We start from the raw sequence: 17,500 nt of genomic DNA on the forward strand, positions 1-17,500 counted from the left end.
TTTTATTTTTTTTTTTAAAAATTTTTATTTTTTTTTTTTTTTTTTTATTTTTTTATTTTTTTTATTTTTTTTATTTTTTCTCAGAGTTAATTTAACCAATTTTAATAAATAATACCAAATAAATAAATAATAAATTGTAATAAAGTAATAATAATAATAAAAAAAAAAAAATGGAAAGATTTTTAATGCAATCATCTTTATCAACGTCATCATTAATATATCCACATGGTAGTTATGATAGTTCATGTAATTATTGTGATGCTGGAGAAGATAAAAAAGGTAGAATTTGTTATGGTATGGTTGCAGATCAATTAACTTGTGAAGATTATCAACTGTTAATTGATCAGGGTTGGCGCAGATCAGGTACATTTTTATATAAACCTAATAACTCTGATAAAAAGACTTGTTGTCCACAATACACAATTAGATTAGACACTTCATCATTTAAACCTTCAAAAGATAATAAATCAACAATTAAAAAATTTAATAATTATATTTTAAATAATATTATTAAAGAAAAAGATTCATCAACTACTTCCACAACTAAAGATATCATTAATACTACACAAATTAAATCAAACACTAAAAATAATAATAATAAAACCAACGATGAAAATATAATTAAATTAAATAATGATATTATTGAAATAATTTTAAATAATGAATTTATTAATAAATTTAATGAACAAGATAAAAAGATTTTAAAAGAGAATTTAAAGATTAAAATCAACTCTAATAAAATGATAAAAGAAACTGGTAGTTATTCATTATCATTTGGTATCTTTAATAAATATAGATCAGAATTGAATCAACACTCAATTACAATTGATCAAATTATTAATTTCACAATTTTAGAATTTAATAAAACTATAAACAATAGTGATTATCAATTTAATTTAGAGAAAGGTCAAAATAATCATATCAATTTTAAAATGATTAATTCATCACAAATTCTTAATGATTCTACAAAAACAAAAACATTAAATATTCAAAATAATAGTAATAAAAATTCAACAACAACAGCAACAACAGCAACAACAACAACAACAACAACAAATGAACCAAAACATAAATTTGAAATTTCAATTCATAAACCAAAATGTACAGATGAAGTATTCTCTTTATATTGTAAATATCAAAAAATAATTCATAAAGAAGATGATGAAAAAACTAAATCAGGTTTTAAAAGATTTCTTGTTGACTCACCTTTAATACCAATCATTCATCCTGATGAATCTTATGACGACTATGTTTATGATGGTAAAGATGATGATGATGATGATGATGATAAAGATGAAAAAGAAGATGATGAAGATGAAGATCAAGAAGATGATGAGGATGAAGATGATGGAAATAATGAGGATGAAAAAAAAATAACAAAAGAAAATAAAGAAAAAGAAATTAAAAATCATATTTATAAAATTGGGAAAAAATCAAAAACATTAAAAACTAGAAAATTTGGTGAAATTAAAACACCAAAACCAGGTTATGGTAGTTTTCATCAATACTATAGATTGGATGGTAAACTTGTTGGTGTAGGTGTAATTGATATTTTACCAGAATGTTTATCAAGTGTATACTTTTTTTATGATCCAGACTTTAACTTTTTGTCACTTGGTAAATATTCAGCATTGAATGAAATTGAATGGGTTCAAAAAGTTAGTCAATCAATACCACAATTGAAATATTATTATATGGGTTATTATATTCATAGTTGTCAAAAAATGAAATATAAAGCAAACTATCAACCATCTCAATTACTTTGTTTAGAAACTTTTAAATGGGTTGAATTTAAAAAAGCAATATCTTTTTTACAACCAGATAAAAAATATTCAAGATTTTATTTTGATGAAAATGAAAATAATAATAATGAAAAATTAACTTATTTTGAAAAGGAACCAGAATTATTAGAACGAGTTAAATTTAGACAAAAGAATTTCACCTTTCACTTTTCTGATGTTAGTGTTAGATTTCAAAATTTATTAAAGGACCAAGTGATTGATTATATAAATCATGTAGGTCCTGAATTAACAAAAGAATTAATTTTCTATTTTAAATAATAATAAATAGCAATAAAATAAAGTCTCAATAATAAAGGGTGTGACGAATTTTGGATGTATTGGAAAAAATTCAAAAAAAAAAAAAAAAAAATATCTTTTTGTGAGTTGATTTTATTTTATTTTTATTTTTTTTTTTTTTTTTTTTTGTTTTTTCAAGACCAACTGTCAAGGGGTGTGAAAACATTATAAATTGAATATTTGACGGAAAAAAAAAAATTATAATTATTTAAAAAAAAAAGATAAATTTCCCAAACATAATAACATTAACAGTAATTGTTCAATTGAAATAATCCAAATTCCACCAAATCATATAAAATTCTCAAACTCCAACCAATAGTAATTTTTTTTTTAAAAAAAAAAAAAAAAAAAAAAAGAGGTAGTTAAATTCCCAAAGTATATTTTGAATTTTCTTAATTAAATTTAATTCAAAGCTGAAAAAAGTTTCATTTTTTATTTTGAAATTTTGGGTTCTGTTTAAAAAAAAAAAAAAATCAAAAAAAAAAAAAAAAAAAAAATCCTTTTCATACCTATTTTTTTTTTTTTTATTTATTTTTAAATGTTTTTTTTTTTTTCCAATTTTCTGATTAATTCTAATAATAATAGTATAAAGTTGAATCTTTTTGTGTGACCTCTTTTTGTGAAAGTTTAATTTTGAATTTTTTTTTTTTTTTTTTTTTTTTTCTTGATTTTTTAACTGTAATCATATGACAGGTTTTTTTTTATTTTTTTTTTCTGATTTTTTTTTTAAAAAAATTTTGGAAATTATATACGATTAACTAACTATTTTTATTTTATCACCACTTTTGATTTTTTTTTTTTTTTTTTTTTTATTTTTTATTACTATTATTATTATTATTATTATTTTATTTTTATTTATTTATTTTTTTAATTATTTTATTTTTATTTTATTTTATTTTATTTTATTTTATTTTATTTTTATTTTTTTTTTTTTACTATAATCACTTCAATGAATCTTTTTATGATAATTATTTAAATTTTTTTTTTTTGATTTGAAATTTTATCAATTTTCAAAAAAACCGAAAAAATATCTTGAATTTTAAAATTAAATATCAAAAAACGTTGTTGAGAGATATTTTTAAAGTTTCTATGAATTAGAAAATATTTTTAGGTTTTTTATTAAATTATTTTTTTTAATTTTTTTTTTTTTAATTTTTTTTTTTCTATTTATAATTAATTTTCAATTAATTTTTTTTTTTTTTTTTCATTTTATTATCAAATAAAACAAATTATATATTATAACTTTGAAAATGTTATTTTCCAAAATTTTATTGGCCTTAGCCTTAATTATCTCAGTCGTTTATGTTAACGCAGTTCCAGACATTTGCGTACTCTCTTCTGATTGCTCAAACACTCAATATTGTTCAGGAGGTTATTGTGTTTCATGTAGATCTAAAAACGATTGTGGATTAAGTAAGTAATTAATTAATATATAAAAAAAAAAAAAAAAGAAATATAATTTAAAAAAAAAAAAAAAAAAAACCCTCCAAAATTAAAATATCAATCTCTAATTTTTTTTTTTTTTTTTTTATTATTTTTTTATTTTTTTTATTTTCTTAGACGAGTTCTGTTCATCAAATATTTTCGATCTCAATGAATTTGGTTCCTGTAAAAAATTCGATAAGGATGGTGATGATTGTATTGCTTACAACAACGTCGAAGCTTCTAATCTTTTAACCTCAAATTCAACCAAATGTGCATACATGTATTTCAACTATGCTTATGCCAATTACCCAGCTGGTCAATTAAATGTTGACTATCAAGGTACTTGTGTCAATGGTAAATGTAGAATTTGTAATTATGCTAACGGTGGTTCCTACACTGCTGAAGGTAAAGGTGCCCCAAGAACTTGTGTATTCCCAGGTAAATTCGCAACTGTCCACTCTTCAAGCTGGTCTGCTGGTAGATACTATGAAGAACCAATCCAAGTTTGGTTAGCAATTTTCTTCTGTTTAATTGTTTTAATTTTAGCTTTCCACGTCATGGGTTTCTTAAAGAAATAATAAATATCGATTTGTAAAATAGTATTTCTTTTTTTTGTAATTAATACTATATAAAAAAAAAAAAAAAAAAAAAATATATATATATTTTTATGTATACTTTAAAAAAAAAAAAGATTTATTATTTATTTATTTTTTTATTCTTTTAAACAATTTTTTAAAATTAAAATTTCTATCACCAATAGGTGTTGATATTACAATCAAAGAGAATGTTCCTATTATATATGAAATGATTATAATTAATGATTTCCAAATATGTTGATGCGAGAATGGTAAATCTTTAATCATTATACCACGTAATGCTAAACCACTCCATTTTGTTGGAACCAAATTTGATATCCATCCAAAAGTTATAATTGCTTCAGTTGGCCAAATGATACCAGCCATACAAAGAGAACAAATGAAAATTGCTAAACATAATTGAACTGCATCCACCTCAGCTTTACTAATAAGGCTGATTAATATACCTTGACACATACCAACTGTATTAATTAAAATAAAGAAAAGATATATTAAAACTATATTTCCTTTTATTGGAACACCAAATGCAAAAACTGCAATTAACAATTGAATTGAAAATTGAACTAATAATATTGGAATATGAGCTAAAATGTGACCCAACACGTTTGAAACTGGTGAAACACCATATAATAAAATTCTATCTCTAGTTCCATCATTCTTTTCCCTTACAAATGTTATTGATAAGAAATTCATACAATGAACATATGTAATAATACAAATCATTGCTGGTGCTAAAAACCAATTGAAGTTTGCATTTTGGTCACCATAAACTGCATGAAAATTAGTTGGTAATAATTTTATTCCAGAGTCATTAGCTATTTTATTAAATGCTTTTTGAAATTGAACATCAACCATTAAATTCATTTGAAAATTTGACAAATCCATATAAATTTCCATCTCTGAATTTTCAAATGATTTTTCTAATGGGTTAAATAATTTGTTAATCATACCATTAGTAAAATTAACAGGAATATCTATTAAACCCCACAGATCACTAGATTCTATCATTTGAATTGCATTTGAAGTATCATTTATTTGAATAAAATTGAAAATATTATTTCCATCTGATAAAGCATTTATAAAATCACCTGATAAACTGCCACTATCTATATTTTTAATACCAAATTTTAAATCATGTGGTACATTACCTATTGCTAAGAAAAATAATGTTATTAAAAGTGAAGGTGACTAATAAAAAAAAAAAAAAAAAAAAAAAAAAAAAATTTAATATTAAATATTTTTTGATTCAGTTTTTTTTTAAATAATAAAATCATTTTAAAATCATATTACAATAATTTCAAAAACTAAAGGAAATTTTAATCTATACATTTGAGTTAACTTTCTTATAGAAATTGTTATTGAGTGTGAAAACCAAATTTGTAATTTATTTTTAAAATCACTCAACCTCTCTTTATAGATTTTTGCATCTTTTTTAATTATTGGCTTGTTTGTATTTGAAATTAAAATATCATCATTATTAATGTTTGCACCATTTGATATAAATTCAAGCGGTATTGAAGTATTGATATCTCTATTAATTTTTTCATTGTTTTTTGAATCTATTAATTGTAAAGAAATTTCTTCATCACCTCTACATAGTTTATAATATACATCTTCTAATAATGAACATTCATATTTTGAAAGTAAATAATTGGGTGGTCCACTTTCAAGAATTCTACCATTTCTTAATAAAAATATATTATCACACGACCTACATTCTTGTAAATAATGTGTAGTAATTATAATTGTAACACCAAAATTTTTTGTTAAAAAAATTAAATGTTCCCAAATTTTTGAAGATACCAATGGACATACTCCAACTGTTGGTCTTAAAAAAAAAAAAAAAAACTTTAATATTTAATTATTATTTAAAATCAATTAATTTAAAATAAACATACTCATCTAAAATCAATAATTTAGGAGAATGTATTAATGCAGTTGCAAGTGAAACTCTTCTTTGTTGACCTCCGCTTAATTCAGATATGATTTTTGATAGACTTGGTAATTCTAAAATTTCCACTAATGAATCTCTTTTTTTAATATATTCATCTTTTGGCATTCTATGAATAGATGCAAAAAATGATAAAGTTTCTTCAATTGTAATTTCATTATATAAACAAACATCTTGAGGTGCATAGCCAACTGATGAACCAGGTATTTCACTACCTTTTCCACATGGTTCCTTTCCAAAAACCTGAACTATTCCATCATCTTGTTTTAGTTTTCCTAAAATTGTCTTTAAAAAATTTTTAAATAATTAATTATTGATTCAATCCATATTATATAAAAAAAAAAAAAAAAAAATTACTTTCAAAATTGTTGTCTTTCCACTACCTGACGAACCAATTAATGAATTTATGGTACCTTTATTGATTGTAAAATTTAATTTTTCAATTACTTTTACATTACCATAACTCCTTGAAACATTATTTAAATTTATAACTATATTATCACCCATTTTAAAAATTAAATAAATAATGAATAATTAAATTAAATATTTATTTAAAATGAAGATTTAAAAATAAAAAAAAATTATTAGATTTATTATTATAATTTTTTTTTTTTTATTTTTAAAAAAAAAAAAAAAAAAAAAAAAATTTAATCTCTTTTACATTTTTATTTCAATTTTGTAAACTGATTTATCTTTAACTAATTAAACAAATCTAATGATTAAATTTGTTGTTAAAAAGAAAGGTGGTTTTAAAAAAAAAAAAAAAAAAAAAAAAAAAAATAATTTGGTGGTTATAATATTTTTTTTTTGTAATATTTATTTTATAATTCTATTAATAATTATCTAATTATGATATTCAATATTGATATTTAATTTGATTTTTCACCTTTGTTATTTATTACAACAACAACAGGTTTCTTTCTATGAAATGGCCAAAGTGATACTTCATTATTTCCAAACGTATTGCCTTCTAAAGTTGTTGATGATACCAATAGCGAATTTTCTTGCAACCCTTGAGAAGGTGCACTTCCTAATTTTGTTAAAGCATCTAAATTTTTTAAAAATTTATGAATTAATATTTGTTTTAAATTTTTTTTAATATTTAAATAAATTTATTTACTTATTAATGTCATTGTTATTGGTGTGGGGCGTAAATAAAAAAAAAAATAAAAAAAAAAAAAAAATTTTATTTATTTAAATAAGTAAACAAAATTATTAAAAAAAATAAAAAATTTTAAAAAAAAAATAAATTAATTAGTTGATTTCTCAAAAAAGAAATTTGATCTAGGTATAACAAAATAGTCAAAATATATGAAAGTTAAAAAAATAATTTCAAAAAAAAATAATTGTTTAAATAATCGAAAAAATCAAATTTTCAAAAGAAATAATGAAAAAAAAATCAATAAAATAAAAGAAATAAAATATATTTTTTTTTTTTTTTTTATTTCTAATTTAATATTAAAAGGAAAAATCTTTATTTAATAAACAAAAAGATAATATAATAATTTTATTATTGCATTCCTGGTCTTCTTCTATTATTGATAATGATAATGATTGGACCTCTACCACCACCACTCATTCCACCACCACCACCCATACCACCACCACCACTACCCCAATTTGTAGAATTATTTTGGCCAAAGTCAGAAGATTCACCAGCTTCCATATTAATGGAATGGGAGGTCTTTGAAGCTGAAGAAATATTTCCTAATTTTGTGAGAGAATCTTTATTTATAAAAAAAATAAAAAAATATATTGGTAAATATTTATTTATTAAATTTAAATAAATTTTACATTTATTTATTTATTTGTACATACTAAAAATTGTCATTTTTTTTAAAATTGTTAATTAAAAAAAAAAAAAAAATTTTAATTCAACTATTTATACTATTTTTAAAATAATTTTTAAAGGGTTTTTTTATAATTTATAATAAATAAAAAAAAAAAAAAAAGATTTATATTTTTTTAATTATTATTCCTTTTTTTGGAAAAATGATCACCGATTTGAATTTTTTTTTTTTTTTTTTTTTTTTTAAAGGAAATTTCAAAATTAATAAATTATTTCCTTTAATAGGAAAAAAATACAATACTAAATCGAAAATAAATAAATATATATATTTTTAACTATTATATAGATCTATTTGTTTTTAATATAATTTTAATTTTTTTTTTTTTTTATTAATTTTTTTTTTTTTTTATTAATTTTTTTTTTTTTTTTTTTTTTTTTTTTTTTTTTCCAATTAAAAAAAGGATTTAATATGTAATTTATTCTGAACCTTTTCTTTTCTTTACAGAAGAGGTTGAGGTTGAATTTGTTTTAGTTTCTTTAGTTGCAGCAGAAGATGCAATAGTTGCGCCGGTGGTAGTTTCTTCAATTGGTTCTTCTAAATTATCAAAAAAGTTTTTCATTGAAGAGAATTTATTAAGTTGTTGTGATGATTGTTTCTTTTTATTATTTTCTTCTTTTTCTATATTATTATTGTTTTTAATTTCTGTATCTACATTGTTTATGGTATCTTGTTCTTTCTTTGTTGTTGTTGAATTTACTAAATTGCTTGAATTTACTAAAATTGAATCCATATATTTTTGATAAATATTTTGAACGCTTGGAATAATATGAGAAGCAGCACCAAACATTTCTTGAGTTGATGGTAATTGAGTGAAAATTTCATTTCCAATATATAAAGAATCCTTTGAAGTATTGTTATCTGTTGTGGTAGTAGTAGTTGTGGTAGTAGTTGAAGGAGATGTTGTTGGTTTTTCGATCTTTTGTCTTTTATTAACAGTTGTAGTATTTGTAGTATTTGTAGTATTTGTTGTTGTTGTTGTTGTTGTTGTTGGTATAATTTTATTTGTATCTTTAAAAGTTGAATAACCATAAACTAAAGTTTCATTTGTAATACAAAGAATACAATCATAGCTTTGTTGATCTTTTGAGAATAAAACTTGTTCAATTACTTGACTCTTTGGAATTGGTACTTGAGTTGTGAATAAGAGTTGATGAGAGGTACTAGAGAAAATCATTAAACGATCTCTAGAAGTTGAAGGACAGAGAGAGTAATATTCATCACAAACTGAAATTGGTTTAATTGGGAAAGTGTAAACTTTGACAGGTGATTTCTTTTTAATATCCCAAACAATAGCACCGTTCTCTTTGTAGGATACTAAAAGTTCATTATCATTGAGGAATGATAATTCATTAGCGATATGACATGAAGAGAATGATAAGATATCCAATGGTAACATTGATTCACTATCCCATAATGTAACTAAATGATCACAAGCAACAGCGAAAATTGAACCATCTTTTGAGAAAGCAGAAGCGGAACAAACTAAACCACGATATGAACCATCATAAATACAAGTCCAATAGGATTTAATATTTGTTTTATTATTATTATTATTATTATTATTGGCAGTACCATCGATTGCTTCCATTGATTGTTTTCTCCAAAGTTTAAAATCCTTTTCAGATGTTGTTAAAAGGAGATTCTTTGTTGGATGGAATGACATTGATAAAATATTAGTGCTATGTGGTGAAGTGATTGAGAAAACACATTTACAATTATTATCATTTGAAGTTTCCCAAAACTTTAAGATTTGATCCTTTAAAACTACACCACTTTCAATTTTATCTACACTTGAAAATGATTCAAATGAACAAAATAATGGTTTTGATGGATGGAATGCTAATGGTTCAACCAATGATTGTTCCAATGATAATTTATTTGCATCAAAACCATTTTTTAAATTTTGACCTTTAGATTTCTTTGTACTAATATCTGTATTTCTTGGTGGTGATACTATAATCTCTCTTTCAACTCTATCTTTTTTAATATTATAAAATTGTACAATACCATTCTTTTGACCACTAAATATTAAATTATTTGAAATTGGTTCAATAAAACTTGTAATTTTATTTTTATTATTATTATTATTATTGTTGTTGTTGTTGTTGTTGTTGTTGTTATTATTATTATTATTATTATTATTATTTATACTATTTTTATTATCTTGTAAACCAGTTATAATTGAACATGATTTATAATCTGAAATATTTATAATTTGAACTTTATTATTTGATAAGGTAATAGCTATTAATTGTGAAGCTGGATCACAATTAATATGAAGTATAGCACCACCTAAACGTGGGAATACTTTTCTTCTCATATTTGAAACTGTCCAAATTGCAAGTGTATTTTCATAACCACCTGTGAATAACATTGTACCATCATAATTGTAAAATGATGAAATCAATGGTGTTGAATGCCAATGATTATATGAATTAAAATTCCATTGACCATTTTCACTATTATAATTTATAAAATTTAATCTACCTAATGTTGTACCAAATGAAATTATAATTTCATTATTATTACTATTATTGCTATTGCTATTATTATTGTTGACACTGATATTATTTGATTTTGGTAAAATTGAAAATGATGTAATTTGATATTCAGATTTATAATATTTACTTGGTTGAATTGTTGTTGTTGAAAGATTTAAAACTTGAATAAATGATTTTGTACCGGTTACTAAGAATTTACCATTATTTGAAATTGAAATGAATTGTAAATTCTTTAATAATTCATTAATTTTAATTGGTTGAAAGTTTACTTTTTCATTATATTCACATAAATCACCATCATTATTTATAAAATAAATTTGATTTTTTTCATTTGGTGAAACTACAAATTTAACTATACCTTTGTTATAGATTTTATTTGATAATGGTTCAATTGATTTATTTTTTAAATCAAATGTATAGAATTTACCCATCTCTGTTGATAAATAAATTGTCATTTTTGAATTTTTATATGTTGATGTTATATGTGTAATAGTATCATCATTTGATTCTAATGATGTTTCTGATTTTAATCCACCTGTAATTGGATTATAAATTTTAATTGTATTATTATTTGATAATAATAAATTACTAATAATAAAATTAAAAAAATAAAAAATAAAATAAAATAATTAGTAAGATATATATTAATATTTGAAGGAAGAGAAAAAAAAAAAAAAATTTACTTTGAATCAATTAAAAGTGGTGAATTTTTAGTAAATGAACCACCAGATTTAATTTTCATATTAAACCATTCTGTTTCATTAATTTTTTCTTCTGGTAAAGTTGAAACTGGACGTGTATATGGTTTCTCTTCAATAATTGGTTCTGGTTTTGGTGTTGATGTTGGTGTTGGTGTTGGTGTTAGTGTTGGTGTTGGTGTTGGTGTAATAGTGGTAACTTTTGTTGAGGAGGATTTAGTTGATGATTTTTCTTTTTTTTCTGATGGTACTACTTTTGAAGTTGTTGTTGCAACATTTCCTTTTGATTTCTTTTCTGATGGTACTACTTTAGTAGTTGGTGTTGTTGTTGCTGTTGTTGTTGATTTTGCAACTACCATGATTTATATACTATTATAACTTAATTTAATAAAAATAGTATTGTCAACCTTTTGTTGTTTTTTTTTTTTTTTTCTGAAAAACGACTATTTTTCGGTAATGCCCCTAAAAGAAAAAAAAAAAAAAAAATCAAAAAAAAAAATCAAAAAAAAATAAATTTCAAATGTTAAAATAAAAATAAAAAAAAAAATAAAAATAAAAATAAAAATAAAAAAAAAACGAAAACGAAAACGGAGTTCGTATTATTAAAAAAAAAAAAAAAAAAAAAGATTGTATGAATTTGTTTTAATCAAATTTAATAATTTATTTTTATTTTTAAAGTTGCTTTAAAATTTCAATTGTATTATTAAATTTAATTAAATCTTTTGAATCTTTTCCAACTTTTACTGAAATTGATGGTAAATTACTAATAAAATAACAATAATAATAATAATAAAAAAAAAAAAAATTATTAGTAAATTATTATAAATAAATAAATAAATAAATAAATAAATAAATATTAAAAAATAATTATAATTTACTTTATAATTGTATATAATGAAAATAAAATTGAATAAATTTCTTGAACTTTATCTTTCCAATCAGATTGTAAAATATCAATTTTATTTAACATTGCAAAGTGTCTAATTAATGAAATACATTCATCTTCGTTATTTTGTTGTTGTTGTTGTTGTAATTGTGAAAGTTTTGAAAAAATATATTTAAAATCTAATAATTTGAAACATTTATCACAAACTGGTTTAATTGAATCCAAAGATAATGATTTATCAATAATATCAAATTTATTAATTACTGCATATTTTGTGAATTTATTTGTCATGATTAAATCATTTTTTGATTGGAAACAACTTGAACAATATTTTGAACTTTCAATATTATAAAATTTAACTTCTAATGCTTCTTTCAATGTTTCTCTTTCTTTTGAATCTTTAGTTAATGTTGTCAATTCATTAATACAATATCCTTTAGCTGATAAATTTGGTATTAACCCTTTACATCTTTTTTTAACTAAATTATATAATTCTTGAAATTGTTCTTCTAAAATTTTCTCTTTATTATTATTATTTATCATTTTTTTTATAAATATATATTTTTAGTTTCACAATTTCGTTTTTTTTTTTTTATTGTAACAATACTTTTTAAAAAAAAAAAAAAAAAAAAAAAAAAAAAAAAAAAAATTTGACCAATTTTTTTTTTTTTTTTTCAAAAAAACGATGGAAATTAATAGGGCTTTTTGTTTAAATTTTTAATTTTTTTTATTAAAAAAAAATATTTTATTTTTACTATCATTTTATTATTGTTTTTTTATTTATTTTTTTTATAAAATCTCCCCACTCATTGTTTTTCAAAAATAAAAAAAATTACAAAAAATGAATAATAAAAAAAAAAAAAAAAAAAAAAAAAAAAACAGAATGATTACATTCATTTTTTTTTATATTTCATATCATTTTGTGTTTTTGTGTGTTCTATTTATCTATACTAAATTCATATTGAAAATAAATAAAATTAAATCATTGTTGTAAAAGAAAAAAAAAAAATGAAAATGAAAATGAAAAATAAAAATAAAAAAATAAAAAAAAAATTTTTTTTTTTTTTTTTTTGTGTCAATCCGAATGTTTTCATCTATTGACACAATCACTAAAGTTTTTTTAATTTTTAAAATATGAATGATATCAATAATAACAATGTAAATAACAATAACAATAAAAATCATATAAATTATAATATTGATGTAATAAGATCAAATTTTATAATATTGAAATCATTAGCTGAATCAATTAAACCTTCTTTTGGTCCAAATGGGATTTCAAAAATAATAGTTGACGATAAATCAAAATCGTAAAGTATTATTAATACTTATAATTTATTATTACTTTTAAAATTTTTTTTATTATTATTCTATTTTCAATACCTAAAAAAAAAAAAAAATAAAAAGTTAAAAAAAAAAAAATTAATTAATTAATTAATAATCCATTAATTTTAATGATTTTGGATATTATTTATTTTTATTTTTTGTGGTGAAAAAAAAAAAAAGATATTTATCTGGTGTGTGGTTTTTTTTTTTTATCTCATCTTTTTATTCTTTTTCAAAAAAATAAAAAAAAAAAATTTAAAAGAATAAGATTTATTTGAATGTGTTAAATTTTAAAAAAAAAACCAGCAAAATAAAAATAAAAAAAAGATTGACCAAATTTCATTATATTTATTTGGTGGAGATTTAATTAAATACTAATTAATTTATTTAAATTTTAATTTCCATTTTTTTTTTTTTTTTTTTTTTTTTTTGTGATTTATTAATTGATTAAAATCTAATGAATTATTTAGAGTAATAATTAGTTCAGATGGGTTCGTTATTTTGAAATATTTTAAAATAAAACACCCAATTGGTAAATTAATAAAGCAACAATTTCTAAATCAAAGTTATCTATTATATGGTGGAGTTTCAACATCTCTACTATTATCTTCTTCATTAATGGAGAATGCATTGAATCTATTATATAAAGGATTGGATTTAAATTCAATTATAAGTGGTTATAAAATTGTAAATATACACCTACACAAAACAATTTAATATTGTTATTATTATTTTTTTTGGATTTTTAGGTTAAAATAATTTTAATAATAATAATAAAACTAAACTTTACTAATTTTATAATATTTAATATCTTTTTTTAAAAAAAAAATAATAAAAAAGAGTTTAAATTATTCCCTAAAATATCTAAATGAAATGAAATCTATTAAATTAGATATTAAATTAAATGAAGATAATAATTTAAATAAAGATAATTTATTAAATATATTTAATATTATAGTTCAAGAAAAAGGAACAGAATTAAATAATAATGACTACTTAGTTTTAAAAGATATATTATCAGATTCATTAATTTCACAAAATCATTCAAAGAAATCAATTGAAACTAAATTGAATAATATAAACATTTCAATTGATCAAATTTATCAATATAGTGATTTTGAAATTAACAACAATGAAACATTATCAAAATTTGGTTTTAAAAATTATACAAATAATCAAATATCAACAACAACAACATCAAAAATTTTATTAATTGAAAATGGTCTAATAGTTGATAAAAATTATTGTTGTAGTTATTTAAATGAAATTAAAGAAGAGGGGAATAATATTAATATATTATTTTTAGATTGTTCATTATCAAGAGACCAATCAAATATGCAAATTCAAGTTGAATTAGATTCACCTGAAAAATTATTAAATTGGAAAATTGATGAAGAGAATTATTTTAAACAATTAATTACAACAATTATAAATGAATTACATGTAAATACAATAATATGTACTGGTGATATTGATCCATTAGCACTTCATTATATTGATCAATTTAAAATTTTAGCATTTAAATTTGTACCATATTTAATATTTAAAAAATTATCATTATCAACTGAAATAATTTATCATTTAAATTTAGATTCAATTTTACAAAATAAAAATAAAATAGTTTCAAAACATTATGAAAAAATAATATTAAATCCATTACAAACTATACTTTGTGAAAGTAGAAATTATTATTTTAAATTAAATCCACAACAACAACAACAACAACAACAACAACAACAACAACAACAACAACAACAACAACAACAACAACAACAACAACAACAACAACAACAACAACAACAACAACAACAACAACAACAACAACAACAAAATAATAACAATAGAGATGATGCTGAAATAGAAATACAAAAAACAATTATAATATTATCAGAAACATATTTTCAATCTCAAGAATTAAAAAGATATTGTCAAGATCTTTTAATGGGTTTAAAATTATTAAATAATAATAATAATAATACATTAAATTTTAATGAAAATGAAAATGAAAATAAAGAAATTTCAAATAAATATTACATTTTAGGTGGTGGAGAAGTTGAAAAGGTAATTGTAAAAAGTTTATTAGATATGTCACAACAAGAATCTTCAATTTTAAAATACAGTATTGAATCTTTTTCAAATTCATTTCAATCATTATTGTGTATTTTAAAACTTGCCAAACCAACAGAATTATCACAAAAACAATTAATCTCACCTATAATATATGACAATTATTTTTTAAAAAAAAAACAAATTATTGATTCAACAAATTTGGTTCTTACTTTACTCAAAGGTAATGTGTTTTATTTTTTATTTTATATTTTTTTATTTTTTATTATATTTTACTAATTTTAAAAAAAAAAAAAAAAGTAAATGATATAATAAAGGAAAACCCATAATTCGATAATCAATTGTTTTATTTTTTTGTTTTGTAATTTTTTTTTTTTTTTTTTTTGTTTATTATTACGAATTAAACGGTTGGTTGATCATAAAAAAAGAAAAAAGAATAACAAATTTAGGCAAAAAAGGTGGGAAATTTTGAAAAACTGGCGATGTCGTTTGGAATTCAGGTAATTGATCAAAAAAAAAAAAAAAAAAAATAAAATTTTTTTTTTTTTTTTTTTTTTTATTTTTATTTAAATGACGTTATTTGCCTTTTTGATATTTTATTACTTGAAAAAAAAACAAAACAAAAAAACTAAAAATAATAAAAATCCGGCATCCATTTTAAAATTAAAAAAAAAGTATTGTGATGTTTGGAAAAAGTCTTTTGACTTTTTCTCTATTTTATATTTTAATTTTTATTTCAAATCTTGTCATACACCAATTTTTAGAATTAATTATTTTTTTTTTTTTTTTTTTTTTTTTCTATTGACTTTTTATAAAAAAACTATTAAATTCGCCATACAATTACAAAATGGTTGTTTTTTTTTTTTTGTGACCCATGGAAAAAAAAATTTTAATTTTATTAAAAATATCTTTTCACTACCAATTTGTTTTGTCACTGCTCGGTAGTATAAATTATGTTTTAGTGGTATTTTTGCTTAATCATAAGTTTGGGTTTAAAAAACCTCACAAATTTTTTGGGCAAGCCTGCAACTTTTAAAAAAAAAAAAATAAAAAAAATTGAAATTTTATTCAATACCAAGCTTCTTTCCCAACATTAATTATAATTGAATGGTGAAAATTAACTTTTTTTTTTTTTTTATTTATTTTTTTTTTTTTCTTTTGTTTTTATCAAGATCCCCAATTGAAAACAAGTTTTTTTTTTTTTTTCTATTCACTTTTTTTTTTTTAATGGTTTTTTTTTTTTTTTAAATAACTATTTAAAAAAATTTATTTATAATACCAGTGATTTATTTTTAAAACTTTTAAAAAATCTATAGTTTTAAAAAAAAAAACAATAAAAAAAACAATTATATATTACCATAACACTACCAATTTTATAAAAAAGTAAGTAGATTAAAAAATATTTTTATTTTTTTTTATTTTTTTTTTATTTTAATTTTTTTATTTTTTTTTTTTTAATGCCAAAATCATCGCACCGTTCCACCTATTATAATTTTAATTTTTCGGCAAGAGTGTTCGGTTGAATTAAAATTTTTTTTGATGGGAAAGATATTTTTATAAAATTTTAAAATTTTATCAACAAAAATTGTTTTTTTTTAATTTTTATTTTTTTATTTTTTTTTTTAAAAAAAAAAAAAAAAATAAAAAAAAAATTCCTAACACAATTCATTTTTGATCATTTTTGAATCAGTCTCCATTCATATTTATTTATTTATTTTAAAATTTTTTTTTTATAAAAAAAAAAAAAAAAAAAAAAAAAAAAATTCCATAATTTCTTCTCGACTGTAAAATCATTCTAAAAGCAAATTAAAAAAAAAAAAGATTATAAAAAAAAAAAATAATCAAAATTAAATAAAATTCGAAAAAAAAGGGTAATTAAATTCATAGTATTTTTTTAATATTTTATAATTTTTTATTGTAAAATTTTATAATCATATTATTTTTATAATTTTTTGTTTTTATTTTATTTTTTTTTTTTTTCTTTGCAAATATTTGTGAAAGTTTTTTCTTTTTTTTTGAGTCAACAATTGACAAAGCTGTGCACTTTTCAAATTTCCAAATATCCACCCCCTTAAAATTGTAATAATTATCTTTTAATAAAAAAAAAAAAAAAAAAAAACAC

General features: G+C 20.0%; 8 protein-coding genes across 8 annotated transcripts; 3 read left to right on the plus strand and 5 right to left on the minus strand.

Annotated features, from left to right (window-relative positions):
• Window positions 1–170: 170 nt before the first annotated feature.
• Window positions 171–2,060, plus strand: ate1 (hypothetical protein; the record flags this gene model as incomplete). The annotated part of the gene is made up of 1 exon (XM_641948.1): window positions 171–2,060. One exon carries the CDS (start codon window positions 171–173, stop codon window positions 2,058–2,060), a length of 1,890 nt encoding a protein of 629 aa, XP_647040.1.
• A 1,268-nt stretch (window positions 2,061–3,328) lies between these two features.
• Window positions 3,329–4,081, plus strand: DDB_G0268892 (hypothetical protein; the record flags this gene model as incomplete). The annotated part of the gene is made up of 2 exons (XM_641949.1): window positions 3,329–3,491; window positions 3,639–4,081. The coding sequence occupies 2 exons, from the start codon at window positions 3,329–3,331 to the stop codon at window positions 4,079–4,081; spliced, it is 606 nt and encodes a 201-aa protein (XP_647041.1).
• Window positions 4,082–4,207: 126 nt separating this feature from the next.
• On the minus strand, window positions 4,208–6,557 carry abcG23 (ABC transporter G family protein; the record flags this gene model as incomplete). The annotated part of the gene is made up of 4 exons (XM_641950.2): window positions 4,208–5,287; window positions 5,390–5,927; window positions 5,998–6,335; window positions 6,408–6,557. The coding sequence occupies 4 exons, from the start codon at window positions 6,555–6,557 to the stop codon at window positions 4,208–4,210; spliced, it is 2,106 nt and encodes a 701-aa protein (XP_647042.2).
• Window positions 6,558–6,919: 362 nt separating this feature from the next.
• Window positions 6,920–7,183, minus strand: DDB_G0268894 (hypothetical protein; the record flags this gene model as incomplete). The annotated part of the gene is made up of 2 exons (XM_641951.1): window positions 6,920–7,098; window positions 7,171–7,183. 2 exons carry the CDS (start codon window positions 7,181–7,183, stop codon window positions 6,920–6,922), a joined length of 192 nt encoding a protein of 63 aa, XP_647043.1.
• A 377-nt stretch (window positions 7,184–7,560) lies between these two features.
• Window positions 7,561–7,881, minus strand: DDB_G0268896 (hypothetical protein; the record flags this gene model as incomplete). The annotated part of the gene is made up of 2 exons (XM_641952.1): window positions 7,561–7,775; window positions 7,869–7,881. 2 exons carry the CDS (start codon window positions 7,879–7,881, stop codon window positions 7,561–7,563), a joined length of 228 nt encoding a protein of 75 aa, XP_647044.1.
• Window positions 7,882–8,315: 434 nt separating this feature from the next.
• On the minus strand, window positions 8,316–11,458 carry wdr75 (WD40 repeat-containing protein; the record flags this gene model as incomplete). The annotated part of the gene is made up of 2 exons (XM_641953.1): window positions 8,316–10,989; window positions 11,085–11,458. 2 exons carry the CDS (start codon window positions 11,456–11,458, stop codon window positions 8,316–8,318), a joined length of 3,048 nt encoding a protein of 1,015 aa, XP_647045.1.
• Window positions 11,459–11,771: 313 nt separating this feature from the next.
• Window positions 11,772–12,528, minus strand: DDB_G0268900 (hypothetical protein; the record flags this gene model as incomplete). The annotated part of the gene is made up of 2 exons (XM_641954.1): window positions 11,772–11,862; window positions 11,978–12,528. The coding sequence occupies 2 exons, from the start codon at window positions 12,526–12,528 to the stop codon at window positions 11,772–11,774; spliced, it is 642 nt and encodes a 213-aa protein (XP_647046.1).
• A 591-nt stretch (window positions 12,529–13,119) lies between these two features.
• Window positions 13,120–16,774, plus strand: DDB_G0268902 (hypothetical protein; the record flags this gene model as incomplete). Its single annotated transcript, XM_641955.1, has 4 exons — window positions 13,120–13,295; window positions 13,878–13,998; window positions 14,152–15,601; window positions 16,767–16,774. The coding sequence occupies 4 exons, from the start codon at window positions 13,120–13,122 to the stop codon at window positions 16,772–16,774; spliced, it is 1,755 nt and encodes a 584-aa protein (XP_647047.1).
• Between the last annotated feature and the right edge of the window lie 726 nt (window positions 16,775–17,500).

This window comes from Dictyostelium discoideum (assembly GCF_000004695.1).
Source record: "Dictyostelium discoideum AX4 chromosome 1 chromosome, whole genome shotgun sequence".
Classification (NCBI taxonomy): domain Eukaryota; phylum Evosea; class Eumycetozoa; order Dictyosteliales; family Dictyosteliaceae; genus Dictyostelium; species Dictyostelium discoideum.